The sequence below is a fragment of the Quercus lobata genome, chromosome 3, assembly GCF_001633185.2.
Source record: "Quercus lobata isolate SW786 chromosome 3, ValleyOak3.0 Primary Assembly, whole genome shotgun sequence".
Classification (NCBI taxonomy): Eukaryota; Viridiplantae; Streptophyta; class Magnoliopsida; order Fagales; family Fagaceae; genus Quercus; species Quercus lobata.
Genome location: NC_044906.1, coordinates 11153627 through 11180013, shown reverse-complemented (window position 1 = coordinate 11180013; position 26387 = coordinate 11153627). Strand labels below are relative to the sequence as shown.

The window sequence follows — 26387 nt, the reverse complement described above, 5'->3', positions numbered from 1 at the left end:
ACCAGCTAGATTTTCGGCAAAAACAGTCTTAAAATTGCTACTAACATGCTTGGCTACTTTCTAAGAACTTTTTTACCAATGGCCCCTTGTGGGGATAAATGATTCATTTTTGTGAAAATGATTATAACTTTTGCAGCTAGAAATAAAAATGAACTATACACAGGGATGAAATTTCCATTTTCATATACGAGAGAGGGGGATTTGACTTCAAATTCTCGTCATTAGAAAAATCAAATTATACCATTAAGCTACAAGGACTTAACATTTTCAAACAACTGGCATGATATATTATGAGAAAATTCAAAGGACCACTATTCAATTACAATGTACCAATTAGAATTGAAAAAAAAAATTATAGGAAGAAAAGGCTGTTCTAAGAAACTTTATCACAATGTTATGGAGTGTACTTTTATTACATGAAAGAGCATAATGAAAAGGCCATTGTAATAGTTCTCCTACTTTTAGAATTCTTCAAAAATGAAAAGATAATTTCATGCCTTAGGTATGAGTCTATTGATACATTAATAGATAACCTGCATGAAATGTGTGAATTATTTAGAAACTACACAAATCTGAACCATTCATATACATGAACCTGGCTCAAATTAGTAGGGGAAAGGAAGAAGAAGAAATAAAAAGTAGTCCAGCACATAATAACTTTGACAAGAGGTCCCAATGGATTAAGACCGTTAAATTTAGAGGTTTCTGGGTCCCAACCTCCATTTAAAGTTTGTCACTTTGCCACAAATTAAACGGTCATTGGTCACTTTAGTTATTTATAAATAAAATATATGTACATAATGGAATCCTAATCCTAATAATTCATACTATATCATCCATGTGACATAGTCTGTCAGGGACACCCTGTTGTCTCTATTTTTGCAGCTCTTTTCCAAAAGTTTAATTGTGCTTTTTTTAAGTTGTTGCCAACCATATCATTCCTTTCCTTTTTCCTCATCTTTAACCATTTCAATCTCTAAACAACTTTGAAACTGTCACCTTCCTGTAGAATTCCTATGGCTACTGAGACTGCTTCATCAGATTATACTTCTGCTACTGATCATGAGGTAAGTTCGTTCTTGTGGTTTTTGTATATTTTTAAATTCTTGTGATGTTTTTATGATTCAAATGATGAACTAAGTCTATTATTTTCTGGGGTGTTAGAGTTCAACTAATCTAAACTTCATATGTTTCTTAAGATTAATTGTATGTTTTCTCTGCTTATAGCAAATCCTACTAGTGCTATTCATTTAAAGAAGAAAAAAAATATACTTGTGCCTTAAGTTTTGCTTATATCTTTGTAATCACTAGATGTGATCATGTGAATCAACCTTGGTCATGATTATGGATTTCTTATTAAGATCTAGTTTGAATATGTTAATTGAGTATCTCCTATATATTTTCTAATAGATAAGAATATACCTTTTATCAAGAGTCAAGTAACCACTTGGAGAAGGATGTATTTGGCAATTTGCTGTCTACTATGTGTGATATTGGGAAAGTATCATTTTTTAGTATCTATTCCATCCATGGTCATGCAAATCATGACGTCTGAGGAAACATAATCTGCTCATAAGGTTGCCAGGACATGATCCAACACAAATTCTACTATATTTTAATAAATTATATTTTTCATCAAAAGAATCTGGGTTAAACCGATTAGCTTTAACCATGGACCGCAAGTTGGCAAGGATTTTTTCCAAGTAACCACGAGGACTTGGCAATGGTTTTCCTTGACTCTTACAGATCATCTGAACTGGCTTTCCAAATTTCTTTTGATTGGATCATCATACACTTATTTTCTAATTCTATCTTGAAATTTCAATTCAATTGAGATGCTAGAAGTAATTATAAAACAATTCTTTTAGTGCTTTATTATGGTCTTTCAGGACTGCCTAATTGTAAAAGTTGCACTTCTGTTTAAATTTTCTTCTTTGTGCTCATTCATTTTATTGCAGCAAACTGAGAAGAAGGTGAATGAAGGAGTAAAAGCTATTGAGCAAGACAAAGTCTCTTTTTCCAAGGAAAGTGTAGAAGAAGAACCCAAAGTCGATGAGTCACCAAGTCCAGCAACCCCATTATCTAAACTTGAAGAAGTGTCAGAGAATAAGCACATCGAGCCTCTTATACCTGGGGTTGAGAAGACTGACGATGCTCCTATTTCAGATCTTCCAGTTGAAGAGGATACAAAGGAGGAAAAACACTCCATTCCTGATTCACACACTCCCAGCATACCATTGCCAGCGCCAGTGGAAGACACTGGTAATACCCAACCAGAAGAGCAACCAGCTGTGGAGTCTGCAGTAAAAGAAGCACCAGAGCAAGTAGCAAATTCATCTCTTGAGAAAGAGCAAGACGAGAAACCTAAAGTTGTTGATGCCCATGAATTAATAGCTGAAGCTACTGAGAAACTAGAGGAGCCCCTGGATGTGCTTCCTCCAAAAGAATCAGAAGCCATAGGGATAAATGAGATTAAAGATTCAAATGTGGAGTCCATAGAAGTGGAGAAAGTGGAAGCTGCAGCTAATGAAACCGACGAAAAGCTAGGAGAACAATCTGAACTTACTAAACAAGTTGAGAAAACATATGAGGAGGTTCAACCAGAAGTTGCAGTCATGGAAACCAAGGAAAAGCCAGCAGAACAATCTGAACTTACTAAACAAGTTGAGAAAACATACGTGGAGGTTCAACCAGAAGCTGCAGCTATTGAAACCGAGGAGAAGCCAGTAGAGCAATCTGAACTGATTAAACAAGTTGAGAAAACATATGAGGAGGTTCAACCAGAAGTTGCAGTCATGGAAACCAAGGAAAAGCCAGCAGAACAATCTGAACTTATTAAACAAGTTGAGAAAACATATGTGGAGGTTCAACCAGAAGCTGCAGCTATTGAAACCGAGGAGAAGCCATTAGAGCAATCTGAACTGATTAAAAAAGTTGAGAAAACATATGAAGAGGTTGAGACAAAGGGAAGTGTGGAGGTTGATTCAGCCACAAACACATGGACTTCGGCTGAAAAGGATGAGAATACCCAATTTTTCAAGAAAGAGCAAACTGATAAAGCGGAAGAACCTATTGTAATCACAAATTCCAAACAAGTCCTGACTGATCAAGAAGCTCAGACTGATCTGAAAGAAGATGGAGGAGAATTTTGTCCACCAAGTACTGTCTCACAGAAGGTTGATACAGAAGACAAAAAGGGGTTCAGTGGGGCTGATGTGGTTGAAGAGCTATCAAAGAAGGCAGTGGTGGAGACAGAAAAAGTTGCAGAAGAGAATGAGGCAAAGACTGTGGAAACTGAAAAAGAGAATGAACAGAGAAATTCGATACCTGAGGAATCAAGTCCAATTAAAGAAGGGGATATCAATAGTTCTATTTCCACAGCTGAAGTTACTGAAAAATCATATGAGGGAGAGAATACTGGCAGAGATGTTGAAGCGATTGAGGAGAACAAAGGAGAGCAGAATGTAGAAGACAAGATACCAGCTTTAGCCGAGACTGATAAAGACAAGCACTTGGAAGAAAAGCAGGCTGAAGTATCAACTGAGAGAGAGAATACTGGTGGCAGAGATATTGAAGTGGTTGAGGAGAACAAAGAAGAGCAGAATGTAGAAGACAAGATGCCAGCTTTAGCCGAGACTGATAAAGACAAGCACTTGGAAGAAAAGCAGGCTGAAGTATCAACTGAGAGAGAGAATACTGGCAGAGATGTTGAAGTGGTTGAGGAGAACAAAGAAGAGCAGAATGTAGAAGACAAGTCACCAGCTTTAGCCAAAACCAACAAAGATGAGCACTTGGAGGAAAAGCAGGCTGAAGTCACTACAGTCATTAGTGAAACACTAAAGGAATCCCAGGAAAAGCAAGCTGAAGTCACTACAATTTTTAGTGAACCACTTAAGGAATCCCACGAAAAGCAGGCTGAAGTCACAACAGTTGTTAGTGAATCACTTAAGGAATCCCAGGAAAACACTACAGTTGTTAGTGAACCACTTAAAGAACCCCAGGAATCTGAGTTGCATTTAAGAAGTGAAAAAACTGTAGAAACTGGTGAAGATGAGTTTGAGAAAGAAAAAGTTGACGAGGTTGCAAAATCTGAGGTTCAGAATCTGGAGCCACCTGTCAATATTGGTGATGAGATTAAAACATCTCAGGACCAGCCAAAAGAACTACCAGCCAAGTCCACTCAAAAGCAATCAAATAACATTATATCCAAGGTAAAACAGTCACTTGTGAAGGCAAAGAAAGCCATCATTGGGAAATCTCCAAGCTCAAAAACCCTCTCCTCTGATACCAAGGGTGACATTAAAGTCAAATAATTGACAGACTATGAGGCATTGTATAATTTTATGCAGACGTGATATCTTTTCCAAATTGTTGTGTGTGACATATATAGCGGTAGCTGCTCGGTTCATCTGTGTTGCTGTTCTCTCTTGCTTGCTTGCTTGCTTGCCTGTTTGATATGTAAAGGGTGTATATAGAAGGTATAGTTTTTGTCATTCTCAATATTGTAAAAATTACAAAGACATTGTTTTCTGTTTCTATTCAATTCTTTGCAGTTGTATGTATTGTTTGGGTTTGTAATTGATTGATTGCCAATAATGATCAGGAGATGAGAACTGTGTGCTTGTGAAGAAAAATTATTGTTGATATCTATTTTGTAATCGTTATAGTCACGTCATAATGTTTTATTATTACTATTGTTAAATATGTATTTCAATAGTGCAATAATTTTAGTTTCTTACCACAATATTTCAACAGTGCAATATTGTAAGATTTACAATATCAACACTTCCAAGTATGGGAAAGGTAAGCAGGAAAGCTTACAACTAGGTTTCTGGTTTATCATCATCCAAACATATATATATATATATATATATATTTCTTTCTTTCTTTCTTTTTGACTTAATGTAGTGCACCTAACTAAATAGAACTGCAATTCAACAATCACTCACATATTCATTACGAATATCTTGTCTTTCTTATCCTGATATGATTATATTATAATGAACTTGGTGGAAATACGGGCAGGGTCAATTTCCTCAATCATATCTGCAGATCCAAACGTGGAAATGGTTCAAGGATATCCATGATCAGACAGCTAGAAAACAACCTGGAAACTTTAATATGTTCAAAATACACCGAATGAAGCAAGGATGAGCACATCCAATATGAAGTAAAAGCCAACAATTCAAAGGAGTGTGACATGTAAGGCAACCGAGTCCTAAAAAAATGTAGACACTACTGATCAGGCTCTTTAACTTTCATGAAGAAAAGAAAGGTACAATAATAGGCTAATGAATCACATCCACGTATGAAAAAGCTTACAAGAAGAGGCTGATTCCTTTATAGTGTCATCACATGTGATGACTATGCTATTAGGCCAAGCATAAAACTCGGTTCATGCATGCTGAGCTTGCAGATTCTTTCATGCTTTTTATCGCCTATGTTAAGCTGCAGATCTGTAAAGTTATACTCTCCATTTATGATTCATAGCGGAAAACTTTTAACAAAGAAATTGATAAATAAATGGAATCACATTCGAAATTATGTTCATTGCAATTTGTGGTCAGATAATTCTTACAAGTTCAATGCAGCCTAGAGACTGAGGGAATGGAAGAAACATAGAGATAAATCTTCAGCCAACAGTTGATATTTTCTTTCCATGTGATTCTGATCAAGGGAATACTAAAGAAGTGGAATTTAATGCCCACTAAATCAATTAAGAAATGAGGCCTTTTTTTTGTAAAAGAAACTTCCCAAAAATGGGTTTGGTGTCCGTACTCAAATACCAAATGCTCTCCCAACCACAGAACCCAAATAGCCATACAGAAAATTCTATCAGATGAATAAGACCCACTTAAAACCCTTTCACAAAATTTATTATCTTGTCTAACAGTTGTTGCATACAACTCCCCTCTCACGCCCATGTGTGAGAGGTATTGTATGCAACCATGACACAAGATACCAGCTCCCTTCACATGCCAATTATCTGAATTTAAGATGCAAAAAGGAACCAGACTAGCCATCAGAACACCCAGCTTCTTTTCTGCATACATTCACACAATATTGCATCACCAAGAGAGAGAGAGTCTATTGGAATATAATTATCATTTAATTCAAAGAATTGTTATGAGAGGTCTAAAAAACGTTTTGAATACATATTTCCGAGATAGTTAACTCCTAGACATTGCATTGACTGCGTGTGCCACTATTTTAATGTACAAGCTCAAGAAAAAGATTCTGAGTCTCCCCAAGGTACCAAAATCTGTGCAATTTTAATTGTACTGTCCTGAAATTAGAATATTGATGGTTATACCCCTTCTAGTCCAACTGAAATTGCTGAGATCCTGAAGAAACATGAAACAAAAGGATCAATCTCAAAGGGCCATGACAGATTTCTCTTCAATCACAAAGATCATAAGAACTGGTTGTCAATCATAGCCTGTAAAGACAATCAGTCCTTACCTCTTCAAGCCTCTAATAATTAATGTAATATAAAAATTGAAGCGCGATTTCCAGTATCCACTTACAAGCTGGTTTACTAGGCACAAGGTCATTTCCATTTGCAGAGTTAACAGCTGTGTTGCCGACAACATCTGAGACTTGACCATTATTTTGCACCAATGAAGATGGTTCAAATCTTGCATTTGTTGCTGGACACTGACATTACAAAAACATTAAAACATTAGGTGATTCTGGGAGACCAGTGACACTGGCAGAAGGCAAGTAGACAATGGGAAACTGTGTGATAAAGAGTTGAATTGATACAAGATAGAAATGTGTTGGACTCAAGTCACTCAACTAACCATCCAAAACTTTCAACTCTTCATGACACAAAGTTGAAGAGAAGATTGCTTGTCCAACTTTTTTTGGCTCATCCAAATTCTTAAAGAAAATGAAATACAATTACCCATCAGCATTTCTATGACGTTGTCTGCCTATCTAACTAAGGTTCATAATCTTATTAGGTTTCTTTCATTACCTTCTCAGCCTTTTGGCTATTAATGCATAAATATAACATTAGGGTTTTAACTACATCTATAATGCCATCTTATCTTTACCTATCAAAAAATTAAAAATGCCATCTTGCAAGACTCTTCTTTCCTAACAAAGAACCCCAACAATCATGCAAAAGAGTAAATGAACTAAATTCCACAGCTGTTAGAGAAAAGGAAAATGAGTCATTATTTCCTCTCAAGCATCTGCTTTGGAAATAGATAGTTAATCCATACAAGTCAGTATGAGAATTTAGTGGCTAAGGTATTCATGATTTGAGAGATAGTTAGCAGCTTAAAGGCCAAAAAAGAAGCATAGATAGGAAAAACCAGCTTGTTTGCACTTCTTGCTTTTGCTAGAAATAAAGAGAGGGGGGTCTGGCCTCACTAAAGAGAAAACTTGCTAGTGAAATATATAATCTGATAACCACACATTAGTGTCTCCTTCCACGTCTGTTGTCATAATTTTCTTTAGTGATATGTTCTCATTAATTTATGCTGAGTCTACCTTTTAATAAAACAGAAATCCCACTTTTCCAAATATTGTAGGTTTCTCGTTATTCATTCAGCATAGCAACTCCAAATAAATGCACAAACCTGACTAGATGTCTGAGTCATTGAGCTACTAGCACCAGTGATTTGCATCGCTTGAGAATTAACATTCTGCATTGGATCCTTTGACCTAGAGGCTGGAGCTGAATCCACATTTTCCACAGGACCTACAACCCCACAGGCATTAAGTCCTGTGGCAGACTTCATAACAGGCCCTCCCGACAAAGGAATTAATGGTGCACGAGGCATTGGCATTGGAAGTCCTTGACCAGGAAGCCCAAACATCTGAAGGTTAGATCCGGCCATTCCATGCATAGCAGTGTGTCCTGATATAGGTGGGCCAGGGAAATGTGCTCCTTGCATGGGGGGCACTTGAATCATAGGGTAACCCGAAGGTCCAACATTCATGTCTGGCATACCCATCCCATAGCCCATTCCCATTCCCATTCCCATTCCAACGCCCATAGGAGAGAAATGAGCCATATGAGGTGCACTCATGTGTTGCATTCCAGTTGGTAACATCATTGGAGGCATATAAAAACCAGCTCCCATTGACATAATCTGCACAACGAGGGAAAGATGCTACGTTTCAATTGGATTATCCAATTCCTGTAAATAGAAAACTAAAAAATGATTTGTTGGAGAAAGAGAAAAGAATGTTTACTTGCACTTGAAGTTGAAGTGTCTTCAGATACTCTATGGCCTCATCAAGCATTGAAGCTTTGTCCACCTTATTATGCCAAAATGTGCAAGTCAGCAGAACCGAAAATGGAGAAAATATCAATCTTTTTTAGTTGGTTATGTTCAAGGTAACATACTTTATTAAGACCCATCACTGTCAAAAACTATTGAATTTGTTAATCAACTAGACTTTAGAATAGAGTCAAAGTCCGAAACCTTTCATACACAGACTTGAGCTTTTAGCTTTAGACCTTCATACGCAAGGATACACTTCCACAAACAATAAATTTAAAAGAATACATGAAGTTCATCAAACAAATAATCAAGCAAAACTGTAATTCAAAACATCAACCTTATTGCAGTTTGGAATAAGTTCTTGCAATGCACGCATCTTCTCATTGATCCTATCTCTTCGCCTCTGTTTGTAGAATTCCAAAATGAGCACCAGTTAAAACCTTATAATTCAGAAACAAAACATTGCAGAACTATACAAGAAACAAAGATGTTCTTAATGGTAGATGCTAATCTTGAATGGTGTTGCTTACCCTTTCGGATAAATTATGTACTTCTGCTGCCCGGCTTCTCTTTGAACCTGTACCCGCTCGGCCAGGAGCTGCTTTTTTTGCCCCAATTGATTCCTCTTCAATGTCCTGCACATGACAGTGTTTTCTTGGTAAATGGAGGAAAGAGACACACTAAGGGAAGCTGAACAAAAATTGAAAAGATATCAAACCAAGACTGAACTCACTTCACTATGGCATTCGGACTCTTCAGTGTCACGAAATTTTCTCTTCAAATTATGTGTTGGATCATCGGAAGCTCTCTCGACGCTATTGCCTGAGCAAACAGAAGAAGAAGCAACAACAGGCTCTGTAGTCTTCTCACCATCTGGCAGTCCCTTTGTCACACTTTCACCGAAGACTTGATTGGAGATATTGTCATTCCTAGAGGCCTCATCCGGACAGACAGCCTCAGATTGTTTACTGGCAACTTTTTCCTCAACAGGCTTATCCTCTGATGGTTTTAAATCAACCTTGGATGGCGCAGGCTCAGCAAGAGGTTTACAATGGGAACTTGATTCTTTTTGTAAACCACTAATGGAATTGATATGTGTTGATTCAGGAGGATGTTTAATACTTGCAGCAGAACCTTTGTCCTTACTTGTTATCCTTTCCATGCTTGATAAATCCGAACCAGCCATGAGGCCCATGTTCTGAAGATTAGCCTTCACAAGAGCAGCAGGACGTGAGAAATGAGAGAAATTCATCAGATTGGAGTTATTGTTAGATGACATTTGATCTTTCTTCTGCATCTTTATAGTAGGAAATCCACCTGCAGCAGATGCAACCTGTGTTGAATCCCCACATACAGCACGATGCATGATACTGCTCGTATTATTGCCAGCGCCATCTGTAACCTTTGATCTAAGAGATGATTGACATTGTTGTGATGATGATGATGGGTATAAAGGAGTAGTTCTAGGTCTTGTGGCCTCACCTACTCCTACTGAAGAAACTTTTGACGCATTCCCCTGTCCTAAACTCACAACATCATTTACTGGATTAGTATGGCAATCCCTATATACCAGATTACAACTACTTCTTTTGTCGATAGATGCCAAATTATTCTGGTTGGATAGTTCATTTACAGTGACCCCAGATAATTCAGGCAAGAACTCAGAACAATATTCATGTTGTAAAGAATCATCAATTGGATAATTCAACCAAGGCATCATGTCATCATCTTGACTCAAATCCATCTCATCTGATGGCACTGACATTGGGATTTCATTCAATACAGACATCATTCCCCCAAACTTTCCCATCTTTGAATTGCTGCCATTCCCTATATCTTTATCTCTTATCTTAGAGGTGTAAGATGGTAAACAGTGAGATTGAAAGTTGTTCCTAGTTGGGCTCTTTCTAGCTCTACTGGACTGACCTTGCTTCAAAATCTGACCATTTTCCCATACCAGCTCAAAAAGATCATTCTCTGGTCTGCATTATAACCCACAACAAAGAAGAATAACAACACCAAAAATACCCAAAAGATCAAATAGGATAACAAAACGAAACGAAATTTTAAAGCATGAACCAAAAGAGCAAAGAGCATAAAGGTTATAAAAAAAAATGAAGTGAAACTGAACTTACAGAAAAGACAGATCATTTGAACAAGTGGTGTTCTTTTCCCTAGTAGACTCAAGCTTTCCTTTAGCCATTCGATACAGCTCAGACAAAGGCATGTTGTGAGAGGTGGAAATACAGTTTGTTCCTCAGAAACGCTTCAGATTCAAGCACTTGGCCATCGTTGATGGTAACATCCACATCCACACCCTACTATTTTTAACTCTCAATGCATGGTTCAAAGAACCCAAAAAAATATAGAAACCAAACGAGGTTTTAAGAAACAAGCCTGTCCAAAACCCACTATAAGACAATCCCAGTTGAACTTATAAGGGAACCCCAAACAAAAAAAAAAAAAAAAAAAAAAAAAAAAAAAAAAAAAAAAAATGGCACTTCTTTTACAGTTAAAATTTGCAGAATAAAATCTTTCTTTTAATACTAAAGTCCTTGTCAGTGAAGTATATAATATATGTATATAAAAGTTAACACTTCTTTTACAGTTAAAATTTGCAGAATAAAATCTTTCTTTTAATACTAAAGTCCTTGTCAGTGAAGTATATAATATATGTATATAAAAGTTAACAAAAATTTAATTAAGGATAAAGTACCAGTCAAACCAATTCTTTAATGGCTTCCAATGATACAAAAACCCTCCAAATTAAAGCTCTTTAAGTTTAAAAATACTCTGTTTTCCACTTTTTAAATCACTAAACAGCAACCCCAGAAAAAACCCAGATCATTAAAACCAAAAACCTCAAACAAACACCACTTAAAATCATGGGAAAGTCATGTTAAGCTGGAAACCAGCTCAAAATACTCAATACCCAATTCCCAACTTGGAAAAAAGTCTCACATGATTCATTGAAAAAGAAGTATTTGGAAAATCTGGGTTCCTCGAACCAGCCAAAGTTTGCTAATCCATATGCATTAAAAATGTGGAATTTGGTTGTAAATCAGGGTAAGTGTTCCCAAAAGTTTGAGCTTTTAAGAGTTTGTAGCTCAGCTCAATGTGTGTGTGTGTGAGAGAGAGAGAAAGAGAGAGGATCCAAGTGGACGTAGAAGACGGCGAAAGGCTTGCAGAGTTGCAGGGGACCAAGGCACAGTACAGTATCAGAGAGAGAGAGAGAGAGAACTGAGCTTAACCACAGTTAAATGTTGAAATCTTGGTTTAGACTCTTTTTCTTAAGAGTGTGTGGCTCATGATTTTGGCTAAATACTGAGGGGCCCATCTTCATGAGTTTTTTTTTTTTTTGAGGAAACAAACATTTTTTGAGGAAACTTTTTGAGGAAACAAACATTTTTTGAGGAAACAAACATCTCCAAAGAGTTTCAATCATAATTATATGATTAAATTACAATTTTGACTCTTAAAGGTTGTATCTTTTTTCAATTCTACTTGCTTAAATCTGAGATTTTCTCTTTTTCATTTGAACCATCAATTTTGATTCCATTTTTATAATAGTCTTTTTGTCCACCTTACATGATTAATTTATGTGTCAACAAAACCACAACAGAATGACCATTTTATAAAGCAAATCAAATTTAATAAACCAAAATAATGTAAAAAAAAAATCTCAAATCTATGAGACTTATAAGGGTCAATGAGTGAATAACTCAATATTATTCCATTTTTAATCCAACGGTTACTTGAGGAGTGTGTGATCTGCTGCTTATCAAGCTCAATAGGCCCACCATGTTTATACTTCTAGATGGTTCTTGTAGTTCACGCGCAAATATGGAAGGGGGGAGGGGGCAAGGCAAGTCATAAGTCATGAGTGTCCCATTTTGTTGGTGTGGTTGTTCGGCTGAGATTGATGCACTGTCCCTGTTCTCTGTATTGGAATACAACATATTATCTTTTTCCAATTATATATGTTATCTTCACATGAGATTATTTGGCCACGGATTGGACTTTATATTTTGTGAGTTGTATGGATGCTTTCATAATGGAACACAACAAGATATATGTGTTGGAGCGGTCTCTCTAGTCTCTGTAATCTATCCTTCTCAACTAATTCGTTTCTCAAAAAAAAAACCAGTACAATTTACTTTGGTTTTAAAATTGTGGGGTAAGGGATTTATATAGCCATTGACTTGCTCTCAGTCGATTTTTTTATTGTTTACTTACGCTTTTGAAGTAAAGTATTTTACAATTTTGTCCATAAATTTCTTTACAAAAAGTTGTAGAATGTTTTACTTTTAAAATTTTAGTAAAACATTTTATAAAACACACACAACTGACTTCCTCTCACCAATTAGGTCACCAGTCTAGTGGGTTACATAGCTAGAGTCGCTGTTTAGACAACAGATATTAATGATTCAATAACCGGAACCACCCTTTTGGCCACCTATGTTGGTGGTCCATCCACCATAGACATTGCTTTGACGGCAGTCGCTAGAGCCACCGTTTCAACTATTGACTCCAACGATTTGGTCATCGAACCTTCGGCACTAGTTGCTCTAGTGGCTGAGCTACTGATTTGATAGTTATTTGAAATTTTTTATTTGTCATAGCAAACATTTAAAAAAAAATTTACTGAAAATTTTTTATATGTAAAAAATTTTACATTTGAATATACTTTGTTTTAAAACAAATAGAGTATTATTCTACATTTGTTTATGAATAAAATTCGAAATTTATAGCATTTGTTTCATCAATCATAATACTAATAAATTTCTTTTTAGTTTTGGAGGAATTTAAACCTAGGTCTCTGTCCAACAACAAAAATTGTCACCAATTAAGCTAATTGGAAATATACTTTTGGATGAATTTATTTTTATCAATTTATCTAACTTTATTGTGAAAAATACGTTTGCCCTTTAAAAAAAAATGATATTTTAAAATTTGAAAATTCTATTTTAGGATGAAAATAAGTTGAACCAAATAGATTCAAACAAAAAATAAATAAATCTTCTTGTCCATCAGTTTTGGATAGACTTTTTGTAAAATTAAGTGGAGGAGTGTAGTATTGGCATTTTAATGATTTAAAGAATGGTCCTTTTGCAATGTTTCCCTTTTGTCATGAACTTGGATTTTTGATAAGAAGCTTTGAAATCACTAATTTGAATTTAGTTAAATATACAGGCTTACACGAACCTCAAAGTTGCTAGATGAAGCTTTTTTGTAATCCCTTTTTTGAGCTAAAGAAATATAAGTTATTCAAAACCATTAGTCACAATCGATTCTGTAATTGATGATTCTTTCTCATGGATTAGAATCCATGACATTATCACACATTTTATAATCAGCTTAGTTAGCGCTTCCTTTGATTTAGGTAAACAAAATGTCACCATTGCTCATCATTTTAAGCACTTTGATATGATATATCAAGGTCAGAATTGCCTTTATATAGTACAAATTATTATAATCTGGGACTTTAAGGACTTTTCATACTCTAACCACTGAGTCACTGATTTTACTTTGATAAGATATATGTAGGACCCTCATAAAAAAATAGTAAGGAAAATGTTGTTTGAGATAAAACAGCAATATGTGTAAAGTTAGGAAAGTCATAATATAGTGGGAAGATAATTCAATAAAGGAACAATGGGATTAGATTTGGTTCAAGTGGATTATCAGCAGCGAGTGGATGCCTTTCTGTCTTTTATGAAGAGGACATAATAGTTTTAATTTTGCTTTTGTTGCAGAGATGGACAATGGGAAGCTATCTTAATCTATAGTAGCATTCCACAAAGTTTAATGTGAGAAGCTAATCCTTACTATATAAGTCTAAGAACACAATTTCTTTTGTTACCTAACTTTTTTCTGTAATTAGTTGAAACTTTTTTTTTTGTAATTAGTTTTTCTGTTTTTTTTTTGGGTTGTGTAGGGTGAAATAAAAATAGTGTTAGAAACAAATCTATGTAAAAGCGACTCTTTGCTACTTATAATTTACCATCTTAGCAATTATGAAAAATATTATAAAAATGTTGCATCCTAAACTTATTGATAAGTTGGGCCAAAACGGGAAATTAACCTTAAATTTCAAACATTATAATTAGTAGGCTAAGTTTTCAAACTATATTTTTTACTAGCATCTCGAGTCTAAGAGACTCGATTTAGGACCTATAAATCGAGTCTCAAAGACTCGATTTTCATGGATTGATCACGTCTAATGTGGCATTTTTTCCACGTGGCGACCACCTGAAAATCGAGTCTCTGAGACTCGATTTATATAATGTTTTCTCATTTCCCATTCCCAGCACGTGTCTAATGGGTTCCATTCCTTATTATTATTATCTTCATCATCTCACATTTTCTTACCCAGCAAAACATTTCTTGGTGGTACTATCAGAGTAGGAGCCGCCTTCCAGGAACATCAAGCCTTGGACAACGAGGTCTGGCCTGAACATCAAGCCTTCAAAGAGCAGCGCGACCCAGGTCTTTCTCTCTCTGATTTGATGGGTTGTTTCTCTCTCTGAATTAATGGGATTTTTTTTTTTTTAATAATCTGGATTTTAGGTGGTTGTTGGGGGTAGATTTGGTTGGATGTTTTGGTTGATCTGTGTTTGTGTTTTGTACTCCAACACTTGCTGAAATTTCATGAAATTTCAAGAACAAATCGAGCCTTTGAGCATCGATATATAAATTGAGTTTCTAACACTTGATTTTCACGTGGACGAACTGCCATCTCGGACCCAATCAAAATATGAAAATCGACTTTCAAAGACTTGATTTATAGTCCAAAATCGAGCCTCTTAGCCTCGAGATGCTAGTAAAAAATATAATTTAAAAACTTAACCTACTAATTATAATGTTTGAAAATTAATGTTAATTTTCCGTTTTGGCCGATAAGTTGTGTTGAGAGCAAAGTTAAATTCTTAGTTGTCCCAATTTTTAAAGGGGAGTTGGGATTCCAAGTAGACCCCCACAGTTGAAAGATGAAGGAATGGGCATTGTCCACGTGGAACCTTAGTGACCCAGTAAGGGATTTGGCACCATACACGTGGGTCCCCAAATCCTTAGAGCATCTTTTATCTTTCCCATAGGGTGTGCAATGTACAATTTTTTTTTTTTTTTTTTTTTTTTGAGAAATTATATTGAGGGTGAATGTGATATGGTTTTACTCTAGACTCTAGAGGTGGAAATATTGAGAGGATCCATAAAATTGACCAAACTTTTGAGTGGATGCTAGATTCTCAAATGTGAGTGTGTGAAATTCACGTGCATGTGTGAACCTCACACGTGACTCTTTGATTTTGTGTCCATGTTATAAATACCAACTACTCATTCTTAGCCAAAATTGAGCCCACCATGCTGGTCTGGTGATTGCATGACATGGTTTGCAAGTTAGCGCAACACGTGTCGCCTATGCAAAAGGATGATTGCAACTTTGGTTACAAGTACATTGTACACTGCTGCCTGCAAAAATAATGCGTTGCTCCTATTAACATGCATGTCAAGTCAGTTTCATCTCCTTTTGAGGTACTATGTACCACATTGCAGTCATATAACAGGCTAATCATAACCATTTTCATCATTTCATGGTGTCTTATGCTCCCGAGTATGGAGCGCGCCTCTTACAGACATATGGGTGAATAAGATAATTATCCTTTCAAAAGATACTAGTGAAGAATCAGACTGCAAGCAATCAAAGTATTGTTGCATCTACCCTATTTCAAAGTCATAAATCACAAAACATATTAGAATATGATACTAATGATAGAGAAGAATACATGCAGTCAATCCTAATTAATTTGTTTGTTGAGAATCCATATTCAACCCCAAAATTTTGGGAGAAATACTTGATTTTTTTTGCTGTAATATAATAGGATACCATTATAAAGTCATCTTTGTAACTATTTTAGGAGGCAGAGGTTTGCATATTTACACTGTTTTTATTCCTTGTCTTTGATCTGCAATCTTCTAAGCTCCCACTGCTATCAATTTCTTGAACTTGCTGTCCAAAACCTGCAGCCACCACCTTTTTTAAGCAGCCAGTCATTTCCTCCTCTGCAATAAGAGCATAGAACCAACATAAATATTCTTTGATGTAATGAATTTTTTATGGTTCCAAATTGTAATAAGCTAAGTAAACAAACTTAAAACCTTGTGAGTGGAACCGTTATTATTATTATTAAACAGCATATCATGCAGATAACAAAGCAGTGTGTCTAGGAATATAAATAAAGAAATAATTTGCTAAAGCATGCTGGTAAGGACCTGAAGATCCCAAGTAAATATATCAGACACAATGAGATACCAGAATAAAGAAAATACAGTGTCTGTTACACAGAAATGGGAAGAACAGAGGATAATAAAAATTAATCAAGTGACATATTTCATGGGATAAGAGAGCTGGGATGGACCTTCTATAAAATAATACTGTCTTTGCTGTGGAGCCTTGTAGGTTGTTCCAAAACCTGAATAATGCTCTCCCAGTGCTAACTGCTTCTTCAGGCCATTGTCTTTACTTCCTTGCAATCTGCACATGAGCCCTAGAAGCATCTAACACGCACAGATATTTTTATGACCATGAATCTTAAACTTTCAGTGTTAAACAACAACAACTAGAATGCTTCTATCTTTTTTCTTCTCTATAAATGCTACCCATATCAAGTATCCATAAACAATTGGATAATGTTTCCACCACGTTAAACATGCACCTTTTACATCATGCTCATTCATAAACAAGTAAATAGAATATCATTGGTGTTTTTTTTTTTTTTTTTTTTCAAATTAAAATAATAAGACACTCATTACTATTACTTTTTTGCTACATTTTGTAAAATTTAAGAATGTCACCACTTAATCGCATTCTTTTTTCATTCCCTTTTATTTTCTAATTTTGTTTTTGTGTGCAAAAAGCATGTATTCAGAAGGCTAAGGTAGAGAACCTGCAAATGGGAGTAGAAGGCAGACAGAGGCAGCCATCACATTTAAGATACGATAAAAACAAACCATTTGTTCAAGTTTCTGAACGGACCACCTGACTTTATTATATTAACTCTGCCCATGATGTTCTGATGTTAAGTACTAAAAAATAATTTAACTCAAATGACATATCTGCCAGGACTACTGTAGAAATATCAATCAGTTCATGGAAGGTAGAACCTCTTCCAATTTTATATTTCTTGGGAGAGGGTGGAGTATGGAAGGTACTTCATCACCTGACTATTATTTGAAGTAGCAAAGATAAATGAGGTGCAGTGGTGGTTGTTCCAATGCTTTCTTAGGAAATAAATTCTTTTATTTACTAGAAAGGTTTTATATTTGTCACGCTTATGTGTGAGGACTATGTATAGCTATATTCTTGATGACATGACTCTTATAAGTACTGACATTTTTGTCACTAATACCAAAGATATTCCAGATATTACGATATCATTTTCAAAGATATGAGTTAATGGAGTATATGAGGCATCATTACAGATATGCTAGAATAGTATTTTGGTGCAACTTGATCACATGATGTTATCTCAGATACAATCTCAAGAGCATCAAATCAGGAAATACTCTAGTTTCCAGATTTGCTAATGCAACTTCTTGTTAAAGCAGAATTCATTCATCATTGAAAGTGTGTATTCATGCCTCCAAGTATGTGCTTTAAATGTGCATGTAGGGTAGAAAATTGATGAACTTCGGTAACAATAACGTGTAAATTGTCTCCCAAGTTCTTAGAAATATAACAATAGACAATGGTGACCTCCTATCATCTGCAACTTTTCTCCAACAAACAGCCAACGGTTTCTTGAATGGTAATCCATAGTTTTCTAGCACCATCTGAGCAGATTAAAAATAAAATAAAGACAAAAAGGAAAAATGAAGATAAGTAAGAAACAACTTTGCATAGATTCTAAAGTTATTGTTGCTGGATAGCCATATAATTACAAGCAGAGAGGATTCTTTTTGCACATCCATCCATTAAGAACCTATGTCCAATATTAGTACAGTCCCTTGTGCAACTAAAACCCTCCAATCAGAACCTACGTCACTATCAATTACAGTGCAGAAGGGTTTCCTAGCCTTTATACTGCAAGCAGATAATTATTGAACTTGTCACATAATGTGTAATGTGGAATTTTATACTTAAGCTTCAATACTTGTCACACAATGTTCTGCAAAGGCCTTTCTTGTCCTCTAGAAAAGCTAGGTATTTACCATGCAGACACATCTTTAAACATTTTTCATATTTTTTTAATTTTTTTGAGAAACACATCTTTAAACATTGAGATGATGAAATCATGGCGAAATATCTCAACCCCACATTAATAATAATAATAATATAAAATATCACATATGCCAAATTGGTTGTTATTTTTTACAGGTTTTCTTTTCCCTTTTTAAATGATAATTGCTTATTAAGCATCCACCAAAGCATTGCACAACACGTGGATAAAATGGTTTTAAAGGTGTGAATATAAATTTACTCAAGTAAACAGCATCAACATTAACAAGCCTTAATTCCAAATTTTGGGGGTTGACTATGGATCCTCAATAGAGAATAATTGGCATTAACTTCACTTCTAGTTTCATCAACTAATTAAATCATATCATCTGCAAAAAGCACCAAGAGACTTTCTCTTGAATCGATTTAGTGAGCTCATCCATCACTAGTACTAAGAGATATGACTTAATGCTAATCTTGGTGCAAACTCAATTAAGTAAAATATATATATTTCAGGTGAAACACCATAAAGAATTTATACAACGTTATTGAGGCTGCTTTTGCACTGTAATATAAGAAAGAAAGTGACAATCAAAATAATTTATGAGTATTTGCTGCATATCCAAGATGTAAATTACATACTTTTAATCAGTATAGCCTTTAATCCTGATGAACCCTTGACATCATGACTCAAATTCGTATAATTGTTACTTATTTTGAAAACCCCCAGCTGAGGTGAAGATTCTAAGCTCAATATATACTGTATATACAGGCAATCCTCAGGTACATGAAGGTGGCAGGCTGACAGCTTTAGTTCTCATCGTTGAAAGATGATTAAATACGTACACTGAAGTGGCAATCACTTATTCTTCTCAACAAATCTCCTAATGTGATGAATGTAAAACTCCCACATCTTAATAATACCAAATATCACACATGACCTCTTGGATAGAATTCAAGCAACTTTGAATCAACATATTTTTTTGAAAGAAAAAATGGAGGGCAAAAGGAGGAAAGAAAAAGCCCCCAAGAGATGATGTTTCTATTCCTTCAAACTCAAACTCCAGTCACCAGTAATCACCGCAGGAACACAAACCATTAGCGAACTGGTGAAATCTATTGATATCTCTTACAATAATCTCTCTCTCAAATATCTCTGATGCTAACTTCATGACTGCATGACAATCTCCACAAGTCCTCAGATTCTTCTTTATCCTAATTGGGGCCCCAACTGGTAGGGCCAGTAGCCCAAATGCAAGGGCTAGTTTCTCACTGTGATGCCATAAGTTATGCTCTTTGTACCCTTCTACACTGTTAATTGCAAACTGTGTCTCAGGTTCATAACCTTTCTTCTTCACCAACTCCTCCAACTTCTTCAACATCCCATATATCTCATCTGTCCTAGGATGTGACCTGTCATGCACTGTAAACACAAAGGTAGTGTTCTTAACATCAATCCAGCTACATCCAGGTTCCTTTCTTACCCCATTGACCCTCATCATCCTTCTAACCTCATCTGCTTCCTTCAACATCCCATTACGTGCATACATATTAGATAGCAGCACGTAATTCCCTGGATTTTCTGGTTCCAACTCAAAAAGAATCTCTGCAACCTCTCTTCCCATTTTAACATTGCCATAATTCCTACAAGCCCCAAGCAAAGTTCCCCAAACTGATGAGTCTGGTTTGATTGGCATTGACTCAATAAACCTCTTAGCTTCATCCAATCGACCGGCACGACCAAGCAAGTCAGCCATGCAAGCATAGTGTTCAGGCCCAGGATTCATGCCATGCACCTTAGTCATGGAATCAAAGTACCCAAACCCATCTTCAACATGCCCAGCATAGCTACAAGCTGATAGAACAGACACAAATGTAATGTAATCAGGTTTAACCCCTTCCCCAAGCATTTCCTCAAACAATTCAATCACTTGGTTTGCACAGCCATGTTGTTGGCAAGCTGCAATCATAGCCGTCCAACAAACCACATTACGATCTTCAATCTCTTCAAACACACGACTAGCATCTCCCAAGCACCCACATTTTGCATACATTGTAACCAATGAACTTGCAATACACTCATTCTTAATAAAACCTGTTTTTATAATCTGATCATGAATCAAAGTGCCTTGATCAAGTGCCGCAAGACTTGCAGAAGCATGAAGAACAGAAGAGTACGATGCTTCATCAGGTGAAATACATTTCCTCCTCATAACCCAAAAATAATTGCAAGCTTCTTCAAAGTTGTCATTACAGACGCACCCCACTATCATAACATTCCAAGTAACAACATCACTATCTCCTATGGTCTGAAACAACTCGATAGCATCACTAAGCAACCCACATTTACAGTACATGTCCATTAATGAGTTCTTAACATAAGCTAATGTTACCAAACCATACTTTACAGCAACTCCATGAACTTGCCTCCCAAATTCCAAACCACCCATATTGGCACAAGCACTCAACACACTCGAACAACTCACTTGATCAGGACCATCTGAACTCTCCCTAAGAAGCACCCTGAAAACCTCAACTGCCCGATCATAAAACTTATTCTGCAAGAACCCCACAATCATTGAATTCCAAGAAATAAGGCTTCTCTCAGGCATTTCATCAAACACTCTGTCTGCAGAGGTCAGGTCATCACACTTAGCATACATATCAACCAATGCAGTACCAACAAACACATCTGTTTTGAACCCATGTTTCCAAATCAAACAATGCATTTGTTCACCATGAGTAACTATCATTGTATGTGCACAAGCAGGTAAAATAGCAGAGAAAGTAAAGTGGTTTGGATAAATACCAGTGCTTCTCATAATGTTAAAAAATGTCAAGGCTTTAAAGGGTTTGTTAAAGTGTGATAATTGGGTAATAAGCGAGGTCCAAGTGAAAATATTCTTAAACCCATGATGGGTATTTGAGAAAAGGTGTAAACTTTGGTTGATATGGCCACATTTAGCATACAAGTTGAGTAGGTTGTTGAAGAGGAAAGGGAGACAAGTGTAGTTGTTTGTGATGAGTTGGGCGTGAATTTGGATAACATGTTTGAGGTTTTTGGTATGGAGAGTAGTGTTGAGGAGATTGTTGAGATGTGTGGGAGTATGAGGTGATGATGTTTGGTGAAGGAGTTTGATAAGAAGAGTTGAAGTGGAGTGAAACTGAGAGGTTGTTAACGTGTCACTTTTGTGAGATTTTAGAGCGAAGAGAAGTTTCATAATCTAGTTAAACTAACATATAAAAAAACCTCTGACTTTTTCTGGTTTTGCTTCTTCTTCTTTATAGACATGCATCAACCTCAATAGTCAATACTACATCACCAATTCAATCAAATATTATTTCCTCCCATTCACGTCTTTAATCCCAAATTCCACTACCAACTGCACACCCAAAACCCAGAAAATGTCAAAATCCAGTGAACTTTCTCAACTTCCACACAGAACCCAAATCACAAAACCATCAAAATCAAAATAAAAATACCGAACAAGAAGAAGAAGCTGACTCCCACAGACAATGAGTCACCAACAGCAGCAACTCTCCTCGTCTTGAGCCCAAGCGCCTTCTTTACACAGACCCAGATCGCTGATTTGGTGTCGCAGTGGTGAGGCGGAGGTCAAATGTTCTCAAGAGAGAGATTTGAGAGCTGAAGTCAGCGTCAAAAGATTGAATTCAAAACTAATAAACTTTGGTGTAGCGATAAATAGTGCGTCGCTACTTGCCGCCAGTTGAGGGTTTTATGTAAAGTCCTTTTTTTCTTTTTTTGTTGGGGGGGGGGGGGTGACAAACGAGGCATGGAGAACTCTTCAGTTTCTGAGTTTTTTTTTGGGACAAATATAGTTCTCCCATCTCACGGGCACCGGATTATTTTAAGAAGGAATTCCATAGGGATGATCTTAATTAGACGATGGCAAGAAATTTCATACCCAAGATCACATAAATATCATGAGGTCTTAAGAACCACCAAGCTAACTCCTTATGGTTATATTAAATTTGTTGAGGTTGATGCATTGGTTATCATAATTTGAGGTTTAAGGGTATGTTTGATTATATTATGCATTTGAGAACTATTGATACAGTCAGGAGTGTCATGAGGCTAGCCACCAAAAAAAATAAACGCTGAGAAAACATTGAAATCATATGTTCGTGTGTGAATGAGTTCACTTTTTGGAACTAGCCTAATGACACTCTTATGGCCAAAATTGGAAATTAACGTTGTTTGCCAAACAATATAATTAGTAGGCATTGTTTTTAAACTATATATATTACTAATATCTCAAGTCTTAAAAACTTGATTTAAGCCTATAAATTGAGTCTCAAAGACTCGGTTTCTATGGTCTGATCACGTCTAATATGGCGTTTTTTTCCATGTGGCGTCTTACTTGGAAATCAAGTCTTAAAGACTCGATTTATAAGCCGACCCTTTAAAACAAATAAAACAAAACACTTTACATTTAATATTATTCAAACATTATCAGTGCTGCTGTTGTTGCTATTGTTGTTGTAACCCATGGAAGAAGCTGTCACTGAAGGAGTTCTACCCAGTTGTCCTTTCATCCACTGACCCAAACCCAACCCGCTTCTCTTCGACTCTCAGATTTCTACTCCGTCTTGGTTCAGACTCTCTATCAGCGGCGTTAGTGTTTCCCCCAACGACCTCAGGCTACCGAATCTCGCTATCAACGCCGCCTCATGTTGGGCCGTGTGGTGGCTCTTCTTTCGTCGGAGTAAACTGAACATTATCGTGGGTGCTTGCTCACTCCCAAGTGCAGGAGATCATAGCAATATAATTATCGGAGTACCGAGATCGAACCATAAGGAGCAGGGTAAATTCAAAGACAAAGTAAAAAAAAAAAAAAACACTTTTAGTGAAGATGAAGAATAATTTTTTTCTGGTGATTGTAAACAAGAATAACAATGATAACTTATTTAAATCAATAATGTATAAATACTAAGACATCGAGGTGTTTCCCTATATCGATATGAAATTCTTTGTCATCTAAGAAAATATATATTTCATAGTTGATTGTTCTTATACAATTAAACATTTATGATTTGATTGAATTGAGACAATTCAAGAATGCATGATAATCTAGATTAATAACGCGATTAGAAAAGTTTTCAAAAAAACTCATTCACTTTAAGACCTGATTTCTATTTGAAACTATTAAAAATTCATCTACACAATAAGAAAAACATGATTGAACTTATTGAAAGCATGGAAGAACTAATACATCAAAAGAAATATAATTGAACAATCAAATATGTTGTTGATAAAATCTTAAAAAGAATCACATTGAATATTCATACCGTATAGAAGAAACATAACCCCTAGCCCTAGCAAAGAGTCTAGGCTGCCATTAGAGAAAAAAAAAATACAAGGTTTTCTCTGCCAAATTCATTCTACCCAGCCTCCCTTCAAAACCCTAACGTAAAAAGTGTCCAAAGAAAATAAAACTTTTACTATTTTTAATTTCCGTCTAGGTTTACAGCAGTAACTTGTGAGTTAATTTTGGCCTTCAAAAATTGAGAATTTCGAAAAACTCAAAACTGAAAAGTTGTAGATATTTAAGTTATGGTTCCAACCCATCTGGCTTTGTGTCAATTGGATTTTTGAGGAGGGAGATACACCCAAAATACTGATCAGTGCTCAAATCAGATTTTTCCTTTTCAGATTTTGCCTCTTTGATTTCTTTCCTTATTTGAAACTTCCAATCATGGTAGACGATCCAAGCACTCCAACTACACCTCCTTAGAAATTTAAGCATAGTCCTTTGGCTCCACTTTAATTCTAGTTTGGCCTCCATTCTCTCATAAATTCCTGTAAACTCATCTTTCTCACATGATTTCCTGAAAGTAGAAAATTACACACAATGAATAGCATCTTATTTAAGAAATTATATAAATATAAATAATAGGGACTAATACAAATCATGGCTTAATTATATAAATTAAGCATAATAATAAGGAGATAAAACCCTCATAAATATAAAACAAGTATACATTTGAAGGCGTTATCAGTGGGTGACCCAATTCGAGCTGGGCTATTGTCACGTGACTTGGACGGTGATAGTCCTTGGACTACTTCTTCTTTTAGTGCCGAGAAGAAGCCTTGCTTTCTCTCCATTGTTAATGGAACCAAAAAATAAAAGCTTAGAATGAAAACGTTGTTGTTGTTTTTTGTGTTTGTGTTTGTTTGGTGGTGGTGGGGTTGTTTTGGAGGTGGGGCGATTGATTTTGGTTGCTGATTAGTCAGTTGTGGGTTCATGACTATGGGTTTGCGAGTTGGGTTTTTTGGGTCAACGGTATATATGGGTGTTTGGGCTGTGTGCGGTGGTTACAATGGGTTGGATTTTGGGGTTCGTCTGTCATGGCGGTTGTTGGTGTTTTGGCGGTGAATGGATTTTCATGGGTTACGATCAGTGAGTTTGTGGGTTGCTTTTGGTAGCATTGAGATCGGTGGTTGTTTTGTTTTGTGTGGATGCGGTGGTTGTTGGTGTTTTTGCGATGGTTGTGGTCACCATTGGTTGTTAATGTGAGAGAAGTAGAGGGACGAGGGAAGAGAAAGGCTGAGAGATGTTTTTAATCTTATCTTTAATTTTTTTAATTTTTTTTTCCTAAACATAAATCGAGTCTTAAAGACTCAATTTCCAAGTGGACGCCACCTGGAAAAAACGCTATATCAGACGTGATCAGATCATAGAAACTGAGTTTTTAAGACTCGATTTATAGGCCCTAAATCGAGTCTTTTAAACTCGAGATGTTAGTAATATATATATAGTTTAAAAACAGTGCTTACTAATTATATTGTTTGACAAACAGTGTTAATTTCCAATTTTGGCCCACTCCTAGCTTTATTAGTAGTTCTCAAATGCACAATATAATCAAACATTCATTTAAACCTTAAATTGTGATGAATAAAAAATTATGACATTAAACTAAAAAAAAGAGCATTAGTATATTGTTAAGTGGGAGTGTAAAATAAATATTTTTTTTTGTAAAGGACACTTATTTTAATGGAGTCTTTTTTTTTTCTTTTTAACAATTGGGTCTATTTAATTGTTCACTTAGTTGCACTATATTTGTTAATAATATTTGTTAGTAGGCCAGTTAAATAGGATTCTTCATGTCCATTTTTCCTTAATTTCAGCTATTATTAGTATCATTAATTAATTAAGATATATTGTAAAAAAAATTAAGGAAAAAAACATATTTTTAAAATATCTAATGTGTGCCAATATTATCTTGTGCCAAAAAAGATTTGGCATAACTTTTGCACATGATCTTATCTTCTGCACAAGTACCTCTTAGAACAATGGTTTATTTTCCTCTTTCCTAATCCATATAGCTCTTTTCGAGTTTGCAAGTATGCTACAACAATCTCTTTTGATACTTCTCTATCTCTCTCTCTCTCTTTTTATTTATTTTAAATATTCATAGTCAAGACTCAAGAGTACAACATCAGTTAGCAACTTAGCAGAAAATAAAAGGCAATAATGGTAGCTACACAGAAATCACAACTAAAAAAAGAAGTCCTATGTAACTTAGATATATATATATATATATATATATATATTTTTTTTTTTGGGATAAAATGTAGCTTAGATATTTCACTTCTGTGTTTATGCGGCAGTGCGATGCAGCTGAAAAATGTAAGCCCCTTTTTCTTAGGTTGGTATAGGTTATAGGTTGGGGAAAACTCCAAAACTAGGGTTCCAAAAAGCTTACCTTATATTAAATAAAAGTAATTCTCAAAAAAAAAAATATATATATATATATATATTTTAAATAGAAGTACAAGTTTTAGAAAGGCTTTTCAGCCGTTTTTGCTTGCTGCTTGCAGGCTCGAAAATATCTCTTTCGTTAGTTACACCAACTCTTCTCTGCTACAGTATTTGAGCAAGTAGTCATAATTTTCAACCTTGTCTTTG

At 35.6% G+C, this 26387-nt stretch overlaps 3 protein-coding genes across 4 annotated transcripts; 1 reads left to right on the top strand and 2 right to left on the bottom strand.

The window, feature by feature from the left end:
* Positions 1 to 810: 810 nt before the first annotated feature.
* On the top strand, positions 811 to 4670 carry LOC115980020 (probable serine/threonine-protein kinase kinX). The gene is made up of 2 exons (XM_031102207.1): positions 811 to 1067; positions 1959 to 4670. Exons 1-2 carry the CDS (start codon positions 1017 to 1019, stop codon positions 4311 to 4313), a joined length of 2406 nt encoding a protein of 801 aa, XP_030958067.1. The 5' UTR covers positions 811 to 1016; the 3' UTR covers positions 4314 to 4670.
* Positions 4671 to 6088: 1418 nt separating this feature from the next.
* On the bottom strand, positions 6089 to 10807 carry LOC115979922 (transcription factor PIF3). Of its 2 annotated transcripts, none has more exons than XM_031102040.1 (8): positions 10376 to 10807; positions 8974 to 10222; positions 8771 to 8875; positions 8578 to 8643; positions 8209 to 8274; positions 7590 to 8126; positions 6528 to 6657; positions 6089 to 6344 (listed from the first exon to the last, which is right to left on the bottom strand). In XM_031102040.1, coding segments are annotated over exons 1-8 (2247 nt in total). In that variant the 5' UTR covers positions 10468 to 10807; the 3' UTR covers positions 6089 to 6342. The 2 variants fall into 2 exon arrangements, with proteins under 2 accessions (XP_030957900.1, XP_030957901.1); XM_031102041.1 differs by having other exon boundaries at positions 7590 to 8105; positions 10376 to 10708.
* Positions 10808 to 18021: 7214 nt separating this feature from the next.
* LOC115978717 (pentatricopeptide repeat-containing protein At5g04780, mitochondrial-like) lies at positions 18022 to 22241 on the bottom strand. Its single transcript, XM_031100562.1, has 2 exons — positions 19099 to 22241; positions 18022 to 18071 (listed from the first exon to the last, which is right to left on the bottom strand). The coding sequence occupies exon 1, from the start codon at positions 21675 to 21677 to the stop codon at positions 19524 to 19526; it is 2154 nt and encodes a 717-aa protein (XP_030956422.1). The 5' UTR covers positions 21678 to 22241; the 3' UTR covers positions 18022 to 18071; positions 19099 to 19523.
* Between the last annotated feature and the right edge of the window lie 4146 nt (positions 22242 to 26387).